At 35.4% G+C, this 21,680-nt stretch overlaps 1 protein-coding gene across 4 annotated transcripts in view; it reads right to left on the bottom strand.

Annotated features, from left to right (window-relative positions):
* LOC105425197 (protein FAM13B) overlaps positions 1 to 21,680 on the bottom strand; it is a 47,343-nt gene that overhangs the window by 19,775 nt on the left and 5,888 nt on the right. The window contains exons 1-5 of one of the 4 annotated variants that reach the window (XM_025217788.2): positions 21,284 to 21,442; positions 15,321 to 16,188; positions 13,366 to 13,506; positions 11,773 to 12,154; positions 11,074 to 11,317 (exon numbers count right to left, since the gene is read on the bottom strand). In XM_025217788.2, coding sequence (XP_025073573.2) covers positions 11,074 to 11,317; positions 11,773 to 12,154; positions 13,366 to 13,473 — 734 coding nt within the window. In that variant the 5' untranslated portion in view covers positions 13,474 to 13,506; positions 15,321 to 16,188; positions 21,284 to 21,442. Of the gene's footprint in view, positions 1 to 11,073; positions 11,318 to 11,772; positions 12,155 to 13,365; positions 13,507 to 14,555; positions 14,964 to 15,320; positions 16,189 to 21,283; positions 21,443 to 21,680 lie in introns of those variants that run through there. The other 3 variants (XM_089073940.1, XM_089073928.1, XM_011635858.3) reach the window with 3 other exon arrangements.

Below are 21,680 nucleotides of genomic sequence, written 5' to 3'. Positions count from 1 at the left end.
AAAATAATATTCATTTCAAAACCTGTTACAACGTAACAGTTTCAAGTTATAAAATGAAGTTTCGCCCTAGGTACCAGCACCGGTTGTGAGCCGGTGAACCGGGGATAAGATATTAATTTTTAAGCAGGACAAAAGAATTCAATTTCAGATATATGTTCCGAAAAAAACTTCACACTCTGAAAAAAATTCTACACGTTTGAGAGTTCAGAAGAGGTCAGGGCTCAATTTGGAGTAACCTGCGCTCCAATATATTGCAAAAATCTATTATAAACAAGTAGCAAATGTGTAATAAGATACGTAACACATTCAGTTTGGCATATATGTAATTATATACATAAGATAATTATAATATACATTTTACTTCAGAATTATCGTACTTCAAAAACTTGAATATTTTAATTCCACCCTCAAAGCTCGAGATAATAACGGCTAATTTGACAGGACGAGCTTCCGTTAAGTCGTCTATTATTATTAACTCACCTCTCGTCTATCACTTATAGATTTTGCCCAAGACGATGTTTGTTATCGAAATTACCATCGATTGATAGACTTTGTAAAAATCCGCTGAATAACAATGATAATCATTCGCGTTACTATAATTAGACTCGCATTTAGACTAGACTCGCAGTCTATTTTAACGTTACAATATATTTTTCTTCGAAAATGTCGACATGGACGACTGATTAGGCCACGACCGCGAGACATAAAAAACGTTATCATTCTGTTCGATAAATTGCAAGACGCGTACTGAATGATGGAATTAATGCCACCGTGATATACTACGCGTGATAACCTTGCGATTAACGATCGTGTAATGAAAATATTTGTGCACATTCCCAAAAATGTAGCCTTATCAAAGATTACTTTTCCGGATAATTTCCTTGCGAATCAGCAAATCGACTGTACGCTCTTTTTCTTTATGAGACGTACTCTTACATTTTTTTTTTTCTCTTTCCGTAAGGTAATTTATCTCACGTCTATCATTCAATGGCGAATCGAACCGAGCAAAAATTGCTCAAAACTGCTCCCTCTTTAATCCTCTTGAGATTTTCAATTTTGTATGTTTCATTTCTCTTTAATGGAATATCTGTGTTTTTTATTTATAGAATCAAACATTTTTATATTGAATGTTACGAGTTTCGAGGACGCGTATTCTCAAGAGATGTGAAAATACGAAGAAGGTTTTTATGAAAAGAAGGATCCGAATGTTGTCGAAGTATATAAAATATGTACGAAAAGTAATCTATAAAATGTACATAACAATAATATTTGATTGAATAACAATATTTGAAAAAAAAAGAGTAGTAAAGATATATATAAAATTTTAATATAATGCTTGATAATCTCTCGGCGGCTTTTTCGTATTTTGCACAAATGATTTCGCTTGAAGCACCTCCGAATAATGTGAGAAATGTGCGAAACCGTGAAAATTTTACTGTCAACATTTTAAGACGGGTGCACATCTTATTACTTGCACTATATTCGGTGAGAATCAGATATTTCGGGTTCTGTGATGAGAAGACGAAACATGCATATCATAAAATGTCACGTTAACAAGGTGACACATACTTGTTTTCAGCTCGTCAAAACCGGAAAGGAGCAGTTTCGCAGGTGAAGGTTTCGTGGCTTTCTGTCTGCGTGTCTCGCGTTTTATTTTCCTTCATATCAGCGGCAACTTATCGATCTTATCGATTCGCGTCAACATAGAATCAACATCTCGATTCTGCAAATTACGCTCTATTTCCGGACAGCAGGAGCTATTTCTATCGGAGTTTACACGATCATCTAATTCACGGCGGCCATCACGAGTCCGATAGATTCGCACCTACGTCAAAAACATGAAATATCCCAACATTATACGATCGACATTTGACTTTTTATATCAATACCACGTTGGTAGTTTACAAGACAAGATCGTTAAATCTTCTTTTTTGAACATAAAAATAAAATTCTAATTCAAGATCAACCCATTCGAAATACCATGTATAAATTTTATAAATCCGCGAATTAAAATCCAAATTAAATGTCATTCATTAACAATTGCTTCAAAATTAATTAATTCTCTTTTTACGTTTTTATGGACGACCTAGGTATAATATTCTGTTTTTTTCTGAAAGATAATATAAAAAAACGTTCAAATTTTTATCAATATCTCCACAGATATCACTGAGTTGTATAACCAGAGTTAATTCACGTATTTACACAAATTTAATGAGCAGTAATTGAGCAGTTTAAATGTTTAACTTCTGTCATTCGTCTTTTCATATAAGAAGAATAAGTGCGAGGGGGACGCCTATTTTCGAGACAAAATAAAATGTAAAAAAAATTCTTTCAAGAGAATACCTGACCATGATAGCAGAATAGGAAGACGCCGCGTCCCTTTGTGGCGGAGCCGCTACGGAATTATGGCGTGGAATGTGGCCGGAGACCGTCGATGCTTAAAATGAAGTCCTGGTCCGCTGCCAGGATCATATTCACGATGTCGCGTGCGAGAAAGAGAGAGATTCCGGTCGAATCTCCTCACAGCGAGGAAAACTGCGCAGTTCTCTCTATGCGAGGGTAATCCTAGCATCACGCCGGGGTCACATAGTTTCTGGCTTGCAATCGATTGAAATTTTTACATTTTTCGCGAAAAAAAAAAAATATTAATATCTTACACAATCAAAATATTTTAAAATAATCGTTTACTCTTGATCTGGTATTTTTTTTCCCTTTTCCAGATTTCTAGGGAAAATCTTAAAAAGGACTCTCAATAAGAAAATATTTGGAATGGACTGACAGAATCACAGTGTATTTTTGTTATAACCAGCGCTCGTGCGTATCTAGCTATTACGTAAGATCGATAAACATGCCGTATTAAATTTTTAGATACGCATAGATTAGATACGCAATTAGATTAGATCTGATATCACGAGTAGGCGCAAAACTCGCAAAACTTTCTTGCGTGTAGAAAAGTTTATTATTAGTATCGTCTGGTCGATACGCTTATTAACTGTTTATTATACTTATGAGATTATCACACTTTGCAACTTTGCAACTTGCATACATTAAAAATAAATCTCATCGATAATTCTTGGAATGCGTTATCATATAATAAACGAATATTCTGCGAATAAAAACAACATCACAATTGCAATGGGGAAGAAAAATATTTTTAAAAGCAGGAGATAAAAGGTTTTTTTATAAGGTTATAATTCTATTTAAATAATTCCGTTATCAACGCTGTCGATAATAATAGCCTTAACATGCTGATACAAAAAAAAAATCATTAGGCTCTTTTTATCAATATTTGTATTCATATTTTAATATTTAACAAATAATGATTATATATTTTCAATATTAAATTTAAATTATTTAAATTTCTCAATCAAAAAAATTTTATTTAAAATGTAGATTTTTATTTTAGTGTTTAACAATTTCCTTAAAAAAATATTACGCATATCAAAAATTATGTGGCAAATAATAGCGGCATAATTTTATTTTTATTTCACACGGATTTCAATTTTAGTTGGACATTTTCATTTCTTATATGGCAAACGTATATTTTGGTTATTCTTAACTTATCCCTGAGAATTACTGTAATTTTACAAGATTAACAAACAAGTCGTTTGTCATATCCGCTTTAAGTAATCGACGATTGCCATGAGTGACGCACGGAAAATTCGTAATATCGCGTGTCGACGAGCTCATTATTTTGACGTCTGATCAACGATGCGTTTAATCGATCCGTGGCTTCCGATTAATCGGCGAGTTTATCCGATCCCGATGTATCGCGTGTCGCGGCATTGTTACTGGTCGAATCGGTTCAGAGAGGAATCCAAGTGCATTATGTTCCGTTCACACGATTGCACGCGCGTAATAAGACGCGCCGCAATTCTCACGGACAAGATAATTAATGCGATTACTAATGCTTGCTGTCCTTTGTTCATAATTATTGGATACAATATATAAATTGGATACAAGCAGGTTTTAATAAAAAAAAATTATATATTTTCATCGGGGAAGCGTAAAAGACCCCCCAAAGCGCTTTTACTATCTGCGATAACCCCACAATTCGTCGAAAATATGTATATGAAATTACCTACGCATAATTTTCTTCTTATCTTATCGCGTAATAACAGAAAGATATTGTAATATTTGCTTTAGTCGATCCTTATCTAGACTGCACTGCGCCAACGGGATGAAAATTTGATCCGCTCTCTATATTTCACTATAAATTTTTAGATAAGTACATGTTAAGTACTAGTTAAGTACATGACGCAATGGCGAGAAATGAAAACAAAGAGGCCTTCAAAGATTTGTCTGAAAAGATTTATGAATGTAACAAATCTATGGATATTTTCTTAATAAATTCTGATTTCTGATATATTGCATAGCGTTTTAAAGAATTGCATATTGATTTTTTCTGTAATTGCTTACACGTGCCGAAGATTAATCTTGGAGTTTTTTAATAATCATTTTGTTTATGCGCGAAATTTCGAGAAAAAGAGAACTCAATCAAATTGATAAAATTTTTTTATAACAGCAATATGTATATTTTTGCCATATATTTTCAAGTTAATTTTTAAAAAATGGAGTTCTACTAAATTAACATACAAATATGTTATTTTTGTTACTATATTTTTATTCTCACATAAATATATTTCTTCAATTTTTAATATTAAAAATCTTCGTATCTGTTTTCATATATCTAACTTTGAGGAAAAAATTATATAAACAGTTATAAAAATAATCGAAAGATACAAAATGACAATTCATGAAATAAATTATCGAGAATTCCTTGTAAGAGATATACAACTTTTATATTACTATGCTACAAACTAAGATTGAAAAAGTTGCCAATATCTTTGGATCCATTTTTAAATGGCATGCCAGGGACAACAACACTAGCAAATAGGAGGTCACTTGGACAACACGTGAACGGAATATAATTGCATGTCTTCCGTTGCGAACGAACACGTGCAATCGCAATGTTCGACGGCGATTTATATCGTACCGTACTAATAATACGCATGCTATGACATCAATTAAGAATGACAAATTAATAAATTAGGATTGGCTTGATTAATGAAATGACAATAACAAATATGATCTACAAATTCCCGGATATGTAATTTTTCTCAAAGATCAACATTTATCATTTTGTCTGGAACTTATATATATTTATGTAATGTAGGTTTTTGCTTTCATTTTTCATGGAAATATAATAAATTCTCCGTTTATAATCAATAAAAAATAAATCAATAATTATTAAGAATTCTATAGGTCTTATATTATTTACTTAGATATTAAAAAAACGTTTTAAATGCGCAATTGTGATTAAAATTGCGTTTTGTACAGCTCCGAATTATTAACGGCACTAGTTTACCGTCGAGATATTCGATTGGTCTCGTTGTCTCGCTGTCGATCGAGATACAAACAATGTATTCATATTGCATCGGGTGTATAATCAATGCGTATTGCGTATCGATTAGATGCGATTGAGGGAACGGTTTTGGAGCTCGTTCAAAGCAATTGACTGAGATAGATAAAGCGTATACGGAACTGCCCATCGTGCTATAGAATATTCACGCTATATCCACAAACTTGATTGTGCTTGCATATATTAAATTTCCTGTAAATTTCCAGAAGAAACTCCGCCAGGCAAAAGCCTTTATCAGGTTCAATGAGAGACTCACCTTTTATCAGATGAGTCTCTCATTGAAAGAACCTGTTCCAACCGGTTTAAGGCTGTAGCAGCGCTTCTGTCATTTGCAGAGCTTTAAAACAACGAGAATTTTTATTTTCAAAAAATTCATTCCAATATCGCTGGATGTAAAAACTGAATGTCTTTTAAACTTGAAACGAACCAGGATCCATTTAAATGTTAAATTCTATAAAGCTGTTAAGATTTTTTTCGTTATTGTTATACGTTCTTATCCCAGCTTTCTGTACCTTCAAGTGAACACGCTCTTAAATCTTTCAATTGCTTTCAACGCTTTGAATAAAAAAGCGAATTTCGCGAAGCGTAATGCGGATTAAGATCGCTGTAACATAATGTCATTTCGCGATCGGCTTTTACGTATGCGCTTGCAAGTCGTAGTTAATTGGAGCTTTATATAACGCGCCAACCGTTTTTCGAAAGAGTCGAAGAGATTTTTGGACGGAGACCAAGCGCACATGGCAAAGGCGGCGTGAAATATTCATGCACGCGATGCACTATTCATGGACGCTGCTCGTACCGGCGTCGGCGGTGTCGGCGGCGATGACGCAAGATCTATGGAAACGCATGACCGTGCATAACACCGATTACCTTAAGCCAATACCCCAAAACGAGGTCTCCATCGATCGAGAATGCGCAACATCTCATACCTCTCTTTCTCTCCCGGACTTCTTTCCATACCGGCGGGTTCGCTTTATCATCGCCGTCTCCGTCAAGCAATTTAGTTTAGATAAAATTTTTCAGCCTTCATTCAGCCTTATATTATTATTATTATTATTATTATTATTATTAAAATATTTCTTGTTTTTGATTGTTAATACATGAATGGGGCATAAAAGTGTTCTAATCTATTTAATTAGTTAAACTTAGCATAATTCATGCGAGTGTGAGTAATGAAATATTTCACGCGCGAGCAAAATTAGTTACGTAGCTTTTGTGTAATTCCCTTATCGCAATTGTTTAAAAAAAAAAAAAAACAATTCAACGTTATTCCATTTGTGTTAAGTTTTCAGATTTAATTTATACGTATATATTATAATAAAAATTCAATAATATCATTATTCGTTGCCCATCTATACTTGTACAATACAATACAATAAGTAAATTTATTTTCATCTTTTCTGCAGAACCTGCTTTCTATAATTTTGATTTATATAATTTTCAATATATTACTCGAATAATTTAAAATTTTCAGTCATTGAAATTAATCGATACTATAACAATAACATTCATCAGCGATATAATAATAGCTCTTTGTGAGTCATTAGTAAAGCTAATAACCGATTGACCGCAGAACGCGACCAACGATTCCTTGAATTACACAATTAGAACGTTGTTCCATGTGTGTGTCACGTTTATTGTGTCTGGTAAAGCACGATACAGTTCGCCAATCTCGCGTGATCGTGATCATAGTCTCGGGAAGCACGATCAATCTTGGATGCTGATTTTTTTTCGGGGAAAAAAAAGCACCGTCCTCTCTTAAAAACGATTATCACATCACGCTTTAGTGGCCGTCACGTGCCATTCACGTGAGAAAAGCGATCTTTTTTCTCCCGCGCGATACGCTTAGGTATTTCACGTGCTAAGATTAATCGCTCGCTTACAGTTTCATCTAACTATAGAGAATTTAGATTCTAAATGCGCGACTTAAGTGCAAAAAGTTGAATATTATTATCAATACTGCATATTACTTGATAAAAACTAGATGTTAGGTATGTATTATGTTAGATGAAAAAAATGAGTACGATATGAATACAAGGAATGTATATCATACACGAATAATTACTACATATTATTACTTATAATTTGTATTATATCTATCTATTTGAATCTGTCATAAATCTAATTATATATAATTTTTAAATGATATTTATATTTCGATTTTTATCTGACATATAAATTAGCATAAATTGAAATAATTCCGTTATTTTTAAAATTGTTATTCTAAAAGTGTATATTTACGCTTTTAATAAAACGGAAGTTTGTCTGCGAGATACCACTATTATGGGAAATAGGATACTAATTGAAAGTAAGAACATAAAGTGAATGTTCAGGCAAAGGATCGACATCGACTACGAAACGCTTTAATACAAACTTACCTATCTACGGTATTAAACCGCTTATATCGTGCCTTTATTTTAAGAACTTTTTTACGAAGACGCTTATTAATATCCAGCAAGAAATTTTACGTTGTTCTTGATATTTTTAATAAAATGCATAGAAAGTTATAATTGATATATTAAGAAAAATAAAAAAAGTATTTGATGACGCATCATAGATACAATCATGGATAAATAAAGTTATTAAAAATATAACAGAAACCTTCTGTATCTAATTTGCTTAAAAGATATATTTTTTTTTAATTTTCTGAGACTAGCAAACACGGATAATAAATCATAAATTTCTTGATATAGTTATTAAAAATCAATAATTGTCAATTATAATTATATCAATATAATATATCTAGTAATCTCAATATTATTTAATATTATGTCAGTAAATACACTTATCAAGGGCTAAATATTATGCATGTACATTCATTAACTTTTAATGTCAACTTTTGAAACGTATTTACATTGCAAATAGCGGAGACCTCATTATCACGAGGTAAAAGTTCTTTTCGAGAAAACGCAATGAAACGTGTAGCAAAAAGGCGAGTGCGGCTATTTATTTGAATTAATGCTGGTAAGAAACGATATTCTTTAGAAATCGCTGCCGTGTGGGAGGAGAGGAAATGTACATTCAAGTACATGCGATTTCGCGACAAGGCCAAGGACCACGAATTTTTATCAATAGCCGAGCGTGTACCAACTCAATATCTCAATGACGCGGCATAACGGCGAAATTAATCGCGAGAAAGGTCGCGGATGTTCGAACCGTAAGGCGTAGGCGGGCGTAAACTGCACGCCTACGTTCATAATACAACGCCAGCAATTTGCACAAATACCGTGCGTGACTCTTCTATTTATTAAACTCGCCAGTGCACAAAATGAAAAAAAAAATAGACACGTTTTCGGGCGCAAAAATAGCTCCGGCCGACATAGTATACATTTAATTTTCGCCGAAATAGCTTGTGCGTTGAATTCAAATGAAACGACGGGAAATTTAAATGTTGCGTCCGCGTTTTGATATGCGCAGGTAAAAACCGGCGTTAAAAAATGTATACGTTTGCCATTTTTATTTGCTTATATATTCACTTTTAGTTATAAAAATGATTACGTTTCGTACGTCGTTAATTAGTCGTGGAAACGGAAGGAGAGATCGAGCGTTAGAAACGTACGTGAATAATAATTCTGTACGCGAATGACTTTGGATGCCCATTCGTATCCGGCCTTCCACATTCATATCGCTTTCCACGTGATCTGAATCGATCATCGACGCGGCTTAGCATGCTCCTTGCGTGATTCGGTAGCTTTTACGCGCGATGAAACCGTACCCGCTTGTACGTGGAACCGGGAGAGAAGCTCTTCATATGCACGCGAGAAACACGGAGTGTTCCTCTCGCATACGTCGCACTGAATCTATCGATCCAACGTACGAGACACAACGCAATAACATTATCTATCTAATCTATTTATAGATACCTCTCTTTTAATTCATTTAAAATCTACCGTCATAATTATTTTTCCATTTAATGATGAGAAATGCATTTTCGGGGAAAGAAAAATGTGCATCGGGAAATATAGAATGTTATGATATAATCTAGCTTAAGTTGTATGAATTTCAATGTAACGGCAACCATTGATTTTTTTTTTTCTCCTCTACTTTTGATCCACGTCTATTGAGAATACGGAAAAGATGAAACTGAGAGTGCACTCGATCTCTTCATCGAGACTTGTCCAAGCAGTCGAGGCGCAATCGTGGTGAAGGAACGAACGAAGAGTGCCTCGCGGGTTAGAAAATAATAACCAACTGTCGAGTCCGGACCCTCACAATCAAGGGAAAGATTCACTCGAGTATAAGTAGAAGAGTCCAATTAGACGGTCGACTGTCGAGGGGCAGACACCCGCGGAAATTCCGCTTCGTCTGTGATTTCAACGAGAGGAACAGTTTATCGAGATAATATAGATCTCCCGTCGACAAAAGAGAACGACTGGAAATGCGAACGATCTCGTAAGAGAAGACTGTAGAAGAAAATCGAAATACGAACGTTAAACAAGCTACGCGACAAGCTCAACGCGCTTTCCGCCGTGCGGTGCTTTATAATTTATCTTGCAGTACTGTCGGTGATCCGACGGTATTCAAATGCATTACTCTTGCGTAATTCACAGCGCAGTTACACGACGCGGCAACCAGATCGGATTTTCAGATTAGTAAACAGAGTCATTGTACTTTGGCCGATTTATTCGACTCAGGTGAATGTTGGGTAACCGTAAACCGCGGCGATTCTCTTGAAGAGAGTGAAAGACTGTAGAGAACGTGCCTGATACTATATATTGTAATAAATTTATTTCAAACTGTGTATCATTTTTATTTCAGTTTCAGAGAATTTTTTGATAAAAAGAATAAAAAACTACTCATTTTATGAGCAAGCTGATATTTGAGCACGAATAGTTGATTCATAACGATATATTTTATTGTTATGCGTTTATTTTATTCCGATGCTCTTCTATAATCAAACAGTTTAGTTTTATTGAATAAAGATAAAAAGTCATATAAAAGTTTGCGTTAATAGATCTCATTGTTTTATTTGCAAAAAAGACAAAAAAGACACGAACAATCGATCGAAGGATTGGTTAACACGTTGTTCAATAGTGCATGAACAGTCCATAAAGTTAGGCATGCAAGCATAGTTTAGTCGTAATTTACCGTGATTTCGCGCCAACAATGTTTTTCTAGAATGCCCGCGAAATTAGCAATTTGACAGCAAATAAACATCACTATGTTTTGCATTGTGATCTTTTTCTCATGCACAAATTATCCATGTTCTTTGATTATCCTCCCGCATCAATACGAAGCTTTTTCAATAAATCTTTCAAAAGGTTTAATCGGAAAATAATAAACTTTACAAGAAAATACAAATGTCATTCATATCTTTAAAAAATTGTGAATTATAAAAAAATTTTTGTATTTAATTCTATTTTTCTCCAAAGATTTATTAAAAAATTTTATAATTCTTTTGTAACGTACATCGATCGTAAACTCTTTCGTGACTTATCTGAAAAGCTATCTATCCATATTTGTGAAACCGAGTACGGTCTAATGGTTCTAAAATAGGAAATGCAAATGATTGAAATGAATGAGACAGAATAGACGCAAATAGACGCTCGTTTCCGCCGCCGGCGGAATTACGCAAGATCCTCGCGTGAGTTTCCTACATTATTTTACGAGACTGTTCGAGTCATCATAGAGAATCATTATATGTCACTCACCAGTCGGGGAACAACACGAGCGCTTCGGCAAGGATGTCTCGTAGGAGGGTGGTCGCGGGCGGCACATGCGGCAAAATGACGGGCGCGAAAACACCGCAGACTCCGGCGCTGCGTCCGTGTCGTGCCTCATATCGGCTAAGATAAATTGTCAGATAGCCAAGCAGACGATAGTGCGAGGATGGCAACGTCGACAGCAGTTCCTTCGTCGAGGTGATCCATGATTCGTGATCGTTTGTGTAATTCTCTGTGACAAACATATTATTTTTTACAATTATAATACAATTTATTTCAAAAGCGTAAGAATGATCCAAATAAAATATGCGGTAACTTTATGTAGACAAATATTTAGACCAATAAAGAATTTCACATTAGAAATATATAAGATCGATATTTTTACAGTCATCGCTGGATCTTGATGCTTAATAATTGATGGCGGAAACAAAGCTTATTGAATTTATTATATATGTAAATTTAAAAATAATTATAATTATAATTAAGAAATGCCATTCATATATACATTTTTATAGTATACAGCAAAGTCTCTTTCTAATATCATAATATTAATTTAGATCTTTAAATAGTAAACTAAAATTACATTTTTAAATGACATTTAGGTATTCTGCAACTAACGACCCGCATCTCGTCTTCAGATGAAATCCTAAATTATTTTGAAAAATTGATAGAATTATGAATTCTCACGGGCGTGAATATTGAGCAGTCTGCCGACGAGGGTGGATGGTACGACCGGCTGCGGCAATTCCTTCAGATATTGGCGGAGGAGGGTCGCAGCAGTCGGCGGACAACCGGCAGCCTCCAAATCGGCGTCGCCCCGCCGCTCGAAGGCCGCCCTCAGCCGCTCTGCCAGCCGGGGGCTGCCGCCCGATAGGCGGAACACCGCCGCGCTCTGAAAGCCGTGCACCTCGATGTAGCTGCATAACCGATGCACCACGTATGGTACACCCGTGTCGAGATACGACTCGACCAGCTCCAGCCGGGTGCCGAAGATCCTGCTGGAACCAGCACCGCGGCCTAACAGCGAACCCGCCAGGACGCGCTTTACGCGAGCAAGACGAGATTCGTCCTGAAACGCGAGGAACGTGGCCGCCTAAGGTTTTGCGTATTTCGAGTACTAGTTAAAAAACAGTTAAAAAACACACATTTGAAATTTAAACATGGCGAAATACGTGAATTATATCCGAATAATCGTAATGGTTATATATATATATATATATAAACGTTAAAATATTATTAAATATCGATGTATCGAAAATGCTGAAAAAAATATTCTTAAAAATAAATTGCAAAATAAATTATTAATAAAGATATACATGTAATGATATACATGTAATGTGTAAAAAGCTTATGACGAGAGGAATATTCCTACTAATTATCTCTTATTATTTGTTATATGTATCGTTATTAATGATATATGTAATTATTATTTAATTACAATATAATTATATTGTATATTATTCATAATTATACAAGATTTAATAATTAAAGATAATATACAACTTCGGTTGTTATATCGGTTAAATAAAATCGATGAAATTAAATTTCTTTCAAGTGAAATTTAATTATATTATAGCCCTCTTTCTCTTTTTCTCGTTCTATTTCCCATCCGATAATATTTTACTTTTCATATTTATCTTTCACGACTTATTTAAACAGCGTACGTTTTACATTTACTCTGTAGGTTTTACGTCGAATATCAAACGATAATTGATATTTCCGACATTCGCATGACAGAAGTTGTATAAATAATTAATAAAATAATAAGAAACGAATAAAGGTAATCGACAAACGTCCGCTAACTATTGAAGAGGCAAAACATTGACAAAGTAACGAATAGATATAGACTCATTATGTTTTTTTTTACTGCGAGTTCTTGCTCGCAGTAAAAAAAAAACCAGAAGGTTTCTATAGCCATATCTCGAATATAGAACGAGAACTGTCATGCTATTGTCTATTCATTAAGGCAGCGAAATACAAACTTCACGCAACAGTTCTTCTGAGCATTATAAATTAATAAACGTAAAAAAAGCACCACAGAACTTGAAGGCCGAAAAACGCAAGTATATCAAATAAGAAATTACCTGTCGTTATTAATTGTATTAAAAACTATACAACTCGCAAAATACATATGTACGGAAGTATATATAGATTTGTAATTTCTTAAACGTCAGATGCAATTATTAAAGCGACTGACACTTGCAGCAAAATCGTGGAACACAGAGTTATGATACTTCGTGTTAAATATAGAATTGCAATAAATGCCATAAGGATGCTTACCTTATCGTGTGTTTGTCGAGAGCACGTAGGGCTTGTTGAGGATCCATGATGATGATGATGATGGTGGTGGTGATGATGATGGAGATGTTCTTGCTGAGGGCGTCTCATCCCACTTTGTCTGCACCGCGACCCGCTGCCGCACTGACAAAAGCGACAAGCAAACTTGTGATAAGTTACAATATGCGATAGCAAAACAACTGCCATTCAAAGGTTCGTCATTCGATATCATCATTCTTGTCTCCAAGTAAAATCCACGATCGCGGTTTAATAAAAAAAGAGACATCGAACGGAAAAGTTGCCTAGATATAAAAATTGAACTATTTTACACAATAGAAAAGACTAATTTTACGTAGAAAATTCAAAAACTATAAAATTAGTAAACTAACTAAAGGACATAACATTTCAGAAAATTCAGTATTAACGCTCGCGACGTTGGGAAGATGATAAATGTAAATTTATATAGATGTAAATATCTTTTTACAAATAAAAACGGACTGTAAAAATGACGAAAAAAAAAAATCACTCCTTTGACGGAAGAAGCTTTGGAAGCTTCATATCACCCTAACGCGAGGTAACTGCCGTGTCATTTGCACAATCATGCTGGGAAACACAGCACGTCAGTGCACCGACATCGACGGAACAATCGCGGGGGTAATTTCAATATTTTCGCAAGCGCGCGATCGATGAACAGCGCGTGACAAGGAACGTGTATTTCATAACACAGGAAAAGCTCCGCTCGCATAGATCGATAAGTCGTAAATGTCGTCGTCCTCGTTCCGTTATCAACATTCCTTACTATGATAAAAATAAAACACATTGGCAAACATCATAACAAACATCACCGTAACAAAATATACATTAAATATTCTTAGGTAACTATTTTTTTCAAACATATCTATATTTTTTATATTTGAAAATCGGCTTATTTACGTCTTTTATTTTAATTATTATGCATGATCGAAAAGCTAAAATTGTATGCAAATTCTTCCAAAGTGTGTATTATATTTTGTAAAGTCAGAAGACATTCATCGAAGATATTCATCGAAAACGGACAAGTCCTTGGCAATCGCCAACTCTCGGACAGATCATTTTTCTGCGATGTAAGTTTCATCTAGCTACACAAAGCGCGTTATCGAAAATAACTCGTCGACCGTTGCACCGATAACCGATATCGTGGTTGATCAATTTACCTTGTCATCCCTTTTTGCGTGAGAGAAAGATGCGCAGTTTCGAAGGGTTATTACGAGACGGTTAATGATCGCCGATGATGCTCGCTCGCGACTGATCCCGGACAGGAAAATTTCACGCGAACGAGATTACTCATGTGCACTTGCACCAAAATTGTGCCAAAATTTCGGAATTACGTAACTGAGAGGGCAAATATATCGAGACTCTTGTATGTACGTAACATAAATGTGCGGCTTTTAATCCATTAATCGTCACGCCGAATTTGTGACGCAAATCAGAAAATTGTTACACAGCATCATTTTTTAATTGCGCTGCGCTAAATTATTATCATCAGAAAGCCGCTACCTTCATATAAAGTTCTTTGATGAAGAACAAGAGAAATTTTAAAGCGCAACTACTTCAACTTTACAGAGAATATTCCTTTATTTTTCTAGGGATAATTTAATTAATAATAAAAAAGTATATTTTTGTACAACAATTGCTATTAATATTTCTCATTTTCGCATAAAGAGATTTTTAATATTTTAATAATTAATAATACGATTAATAATAAAATTTAATTTAATTAAAAATACATTCACTTCATTAGTTTATATTCATCATCATTTATTAGTTTAAATTAATTTTAATTAATCAACCAGTTAAAAATATTATTAATTAAATATATAATAATTCTACAAAATTCATATTACTTTTATCAAGCATATTACATTTATCATTTTCAAAGATATATAAATTAATATAAAGTATTAAAGAGGGACACTTACAATGCACTCTCTCGCGACCCTCCACAGGTTGATGTATACCGAGTTCAGCGTGGCAGCTGTCTCGTCCTGCTCCTCCCTCCTTCCTTCCTTTCGTTCTTCTCTTCGTCTGGAGTCACCGTGAGTATGTACTGATAAGGTCGTCTCTTCCGGGTTAGGATCGTGCTCCTTCGAGCTTCCAGCCAGTTCCGGATCACGGATTTATACCGAATACCGCAAGTACCGAGTACCGAGTACCGAACGCGAGACCGTATACACACTTTCTCGCTTGAGAGTAGCTCGTTCCGTTCGTCGGGAATTTTAATTTATCTCGGAGTAACGCAAAAAGAAAAGTCGTTCTTGTTTGTCTTCTTTGTGGTTGGAAGGGCAAGGAACGACTAGTGGGGGTGCGTATGGTATATATGTATGGTATATATGTATGTGTGTTTATGTATATGTGCCGAGGCGGGAAGGACTCCCGCCGCAGAGAGAGAGAGATAGAAGGGCCGTCGAAGAAGAAGCGTCCTTCTTGCGTGCGCGTGAAAATTTCGAACGACCGTGCTTTCCTTTGTTTTTATTTTTCGTTTTCTTTTTGTTCTTTTTTTTTTTTTACGACAACGACGGCGACGGCGACGACGACGCCGTTGAGCGGAGATCGTGCGACTCGACTAGTAGTTCTGGGTTCATGTCCCTATCACGGCACATCGCATCGAGCCCTTTCTCTAAGGCGAAGGGCACTGCCTATGGCTGCTTCAGGAAGTGAGTCGACACCAGCCGTAGCGTAAGCATCGAGGGTCGGAGCCGAGGGATGAGGTCTAGGTCACCACTCCGCCCCTGGCCCTGGCATGGTCTACGTATCTCCTGCTCGGGCGCTTACTGCACCCGCTGCACTCTGGAAACAGAAAGGGTTTTTTCTATATTCGTCATTAATTGCGAAGGAGACATCTCACAATTATTAACGCTGGTACCTGTGCTGGTATTCTATAAGTACTCACTTCTGTGTTCGAAATATATTATTTTGGATTAGATACGTGAATCTAAATATTTTATACGTGTATGAATATATCTGTACTTAAAACGGAAAATAAAGTATCTTTTGCTCGTGTGAGAAATACTATCTGATTTGATTTTCGATCCGACATAAATTTAATTTCTTCCGTGCGTTAATAACTTGATATAAATCCGTTTAATCATAATAATAACATGCTATATAATAATAGCTCTTAACGCGTGATATATATTTAAAATGATTTCCATCTCTCTACATATATGAAGCTTTCGCGCTATTTTTGCATGCGCCAGGGATATATGTGGCGTATGCGTAATTCTATTACGCATATATTGTTTAACAAACATAACAAGATAACATAAAAAGATAATTAATCTATATATACATATAGATAATTAAATATTTTCGATAAAAGCAAATATTGCTTAATGTTTCATCGAATGACTTTTCTCGTACAAGTCCATTTTTAAAAGATAGAAAAAATTATTTAATATAATAAAATAAATTTATATGTATTTGTATTGTCGTCAAAGATGTCACTGTATATACTGAATACTTATAAGTATTCTGCTTATATGGTGCATGTTGTGAGAATTATAAGCTATGAGAATTAGACTCTTTATTCTTCGTATGTGCGCATGGAAGCCGTAGGATCATACCTAATTCTGAACCGATCGCGTAACACGGTCAATTTGATTACGATTCGTTGATTCGTTTAGCGTTCAGTCTCTATGGATTATGACCACGTTTAAAAAATATATATCGCAACTGATAGAAAAAAAAGAGAAAAAGAAAAGAAGAAATTTGAAAAACGCATTTAACATTTTGCAACTGCAAATGGTTTTCTGCAATAATGCAAGGTGCTTAAAAAAACATGTGTAAATTTTTGCTTTAATTAATCCGGTAATAAAAATATTTAAACATTTATAAATGATGTTAACGATATGAAATAATCATCAGTATATTTATGTGCAGAAAATTTCTAGATAAATCAAACTTCTGTTTAATTTACATTGATTTATCAATATTTGCAAAATGAGAATCGCGAGTGATTGTCGATTTTGCAGAGACACGGTGATGAATCGACATTAATACATTTTGTAACAGAAGAGTATATAATTAATCGCGGATATCAGGCTTTTCACTACACGCGACAGCTTATAAATTAATTAACGCTCGTATTCGAATTTAATTCCGTTAATTAATATTCGTCCATTTGCAACCTAATAACATCTATATGCAATCTTCAAGACACTAGTTTATTTTTGCAAGTGTTACGTAACAGAGAATCTCATGCAACTCAATTTAAATTCGCCATATTTCAGTTTAATACAAATAAAGCAAATTTGACGAAACAGGCTTTTGTTTAATACTTATAAATTGTAATTTCATTAAAATATGCTATTGACTTAAATAATACAATTTATTTAAAAAGTCTAAAAAATATTAATTAAAATACATGATATATATATATATATATATATAAACCGTCATGTGTATATGTGTGTGTGTGTGTGTGTGTGTGTGTGTGTGTGTGTGTAATTATTAATAAAATTATTTATTAATTAAAATGTTGTAATTATTAAAATATAACATTTTAAATATGAAACATTTTTTCTTCTGAAATCTTGAACTAGTAGTATTTTTCAATTGATGTCCACAGCTATTTCATTTTCAACTTTTTTAATTTTCGAAAAATATTTGCTTACATTTTTCAAATAAATTATTCGTATCATAATATATCTTTCTATTTCCTTTTCTACAATGTCGAATGAAGAGATTTCACGCACAGCTTACAGTCGATCGAAAATGAAATTTACGTAAAGCTTGGCTTTTTCGCGCGATTCACTAAACTATTTTACATTTTGACAGCCATGTTACATGTAAAGCGAGATATAATTTTCGTGAATTACGCAGAAAATGCGCTTGATGAGTTTAGCAGCGTTATATAATAGTCCATTTAATGTTCATTTAAATAATCATCAACATCAAATCTTAAGGCATTAAAAATTGATGGAATTCTGCAATTTGTGAATCTCTCTGTTGCCCACGAATTTTATAATCATGATATGTTCGGTGAATTGCAGGAAAAATTTGGTGTAAAAACATAGAAAGAGTTACGTCATTCTTCTCTCAATTTTGCATGCACCAGACCGCACTGTTCGATGCAAGAATTGTGCACAAATGTGTACAATATTTATTTAATTCAGCGATATTGCAGCCATAATAGCAATGCAATGTCAGCACAATGCGACTGTTGTTTCCATGCTTACGCTAAGTAGAAAATTCCTTCGACAAATAAGATTCTGATTCCAAGGCGCAGCGAAAATTGACAACGTCTTCGCGAGTAATTGAATTAGTCAGCAGCTTGCACGGCACATATTGAATCGATAAATAAGAAGCATAGAAACTACCTAGATTAATCTCAATAAATTTTGAGAAATCTAGACATTAAGACACGGAATATCAGACTCTCTAACAATATTATCATCATTGAAAAATCAATCTTAAAAAAAAAAAAAACAAAAAAAACAAACTAATCTTCGGTAAATATTTTTTTTATAATGTATAAAATATTCCCGACGTTTCAAAAAAGAAACCCGTTCGAGAACACTGACCTAATGCACTCAATAGAAAATCACAGTGGAAAGATTCGTGTGCGACCGATCGATTCGTTCGTTTGCGAGATATCGTGCGTGCATCAGCTCAGCGGTGCATGCCCGTGTAGGGTGTCTGCGATCGATATTTCCCGCGAGGGTAAATGGAATGAGCGTTTAATTTCGTACGACGGAAAAGCCGACGTTCTCCCGGTTAATGACGTGCCGATCAAGCGGAATGCACCGAAATGTCGCGAGGAGCCGCAAGACGCAAGATACAGCCGAGCATCTCCTCGTACTCGGTTTTCATTTCCTGCGAAAAATATCGAGATAGAAGTAGTAGTAGTAAAAAATAAGGAATAAACGCGAGAATAAAGAAAAAAAACGACTTGTGTTCGTCACATTTCAAATTCAGAACCAGTGTTTCAAGCCCGCAATCCGCAAGAGCCACTTTACCAGACGGATTCTGCGCATCATAAAAAATAAAAAAGAATTTAAGGAAGCTCTTGTAAGTTATGGATATTTCAAAAAAGGTCTGAAAGCCAAAGAAAAGAGCTATATCGATTATGAACTTGGTGTCCCGCATTTGTTCACATTATCGTATATATTGAGGTATTTTTTACACGATTCTACATTTATATATTTCATAATTCTATTTTCCCCTGCGCACTGTTTATTCCTAATAATCCTCTGGTTTTTATAGTTCATTGTGCCATGACCCTTGCACCTGCGCCTCGCTTGGGACAGGGTGGGAGGGGGAGGAGGGGAGCACGTTGCGCTTAGCAACAACCGCACGTTTTTATGTAACCATTGGGAAGAAATCGAATTCCGTCGGGTCGACGACGTGTTCGATGTCACGCGTGCCCAAGACGCGTTTTTCTCTTTTTTTTTGCCTTTATATTTACATGAAAAAGACCTATTTCCCCTCTGCAGAGCGTTCACCTCTTTTCATATAACAAGTGCATAAAACGTATACAGATTCTTTCGCATAATCTGTCTCTAGATGGTACCCTCTATAGCCCCTTTTTCATTCCGGGTTAACGGACGTTATATCGAGGTCATTTATAGCTTCGTACGACGCAATCTGGATGCACCGACAAATGCGATATAACGATCCGCGACTACTTCCGCTCGCGCGTTTCACTCGATTCGTTTTGCCATTACCGAAACACGCAACAGAATAAAGAAAAGTTTCTTAGTCATCTCTCGAGAATCCCTTCGGGTTGATTTATTTTTGGCACGACCACAAGAACGACGCCATCAGACACTTCGATTTATTAACGTCGGATTGTGCCGTCTCTGTTTATAAATCCTCGATTTTTGAAAAGTAAATATTAGCAAATAATTTCTCCCGGATCACAGCTCTACGTTCTATAATAATATGTATGTCGTATATATTCATTGCATTATTCATCGTGCCATCTGCAATATTGATGAAACAACGGAAAGTTCTACTAGATGCAGGTGAGCCGCTTTGAAATCTATGTAGCTTGCATAGCTGCAGTAGCTTTTCTGCACTTAACACCAATTTTGGCTTTTTGCGCAGTTGTCGATATCAAACTGCCGCTTGTACTGGTAGATCAGTTTTCGCCCGAACTAATCGTATTCAACATAAATGAAATTAATAAATTAAATACGCGATTTCGATAAAAGCAGAATGGTCAATTATAATTAAAATTAATTGATATTGATAATTTCGTGAAACTGCGACGCTCGATCGTGCTCTGATAAACAGAGCTAGAAAATACCCCCTCCCACAAGCTCTGAGAACATTGGTTCTAGAGGTTTGATTTATTAGAAAAATTTTATATTGTAGATTAATTTTAGAATATAAAAGTTTCTATGAAAATATAGAAATTATCAAATTCAATGTCATTCGATAAAACATTAACGACAAAACGTCGTTTCATCATACGCAGTGTGCTCCAAGTGAAAAAGTCGATATTTTAGATGACAACAATACTTTCAAACAGTTCGTAGCAAATGGTTCGAAGACACATAAGCATTGCGAAATGACAATAAAAAGAGACGAACAAGAAAAAAACACTACCATTTATCATTTCGAATTCACCATTTTGCACACCGCGCGTAGAGAACGCATTTTCTCGAAATCTTACGAAAGTTTCACTGTCAACCTCTCCAGTTCACAAAAATTTTTTTTGCTCCGTTGACAGTCGGTATTATTTATCGATATATGTATATATTGAACTTGCTCATTGTAACATCCCCCGTGCACAACCAATCTTAAACGACCAACGACGCAAATCTAAGGTAGCGTTCTCGCAGGCGAGTGCTGACTCGAAAGTGCGTTTCGATCGAAATGCAGTTTCGAGAGGAGAATGCGCAACGCGCGCGCGAATTATATCGAGTGTTGATTGTACCTGATGATGTGAGAGGTGAGGGAAATCATGACGACCGGAAGAGAAGAAGAGGCTGACCGCGACACAGACGCCACATAAATGAGACTGAGTCTCCGCCGCGATCCTCGGTAACCCTCTCTTTCTCTCTCTCTCTCTCCATCCGCCGTCCTTCATCACCCTCCTCCTCATAACCCTCCTCCTCGCAATCCACCTCCTCGCAACCCCTCTGACTGCCTCTCACTAGCGCTTGAACACGCCGCCACCCCCCGTCGGTAATGGGGATTGAGGGAACTCTCGAATTTCCCGTCGAGTACGCGCCGAATCCGATTGAATTTTTTGGACTCGCACTTGATCGTCGAATGGACCCTCCTTAATTCGTTACTGATGTTAAAAAGCCCGAGAGAAAGAGAGAGAGAGA

The sequence above is a fragment of the Pogonomyrmex barbatus genome, unplaced genomic scaffold (genome assembly GCF_055798465.1).
Source record: "Pogonomyrmex barbatus isolate J1 unplaced genomic scaffold, ASM5579846v1 scaffold1, whole genome shotgun sequence".
NCBI lineage: Eukaryota > Metazoa > Arthropoda > Insecta > Hymenoptera > Formicidae > Pogonomyrmex > Pogonomyrmex barbatus.
This window is presented reverse-complemented; position numbering and strand designations above follow the sequence as displayed.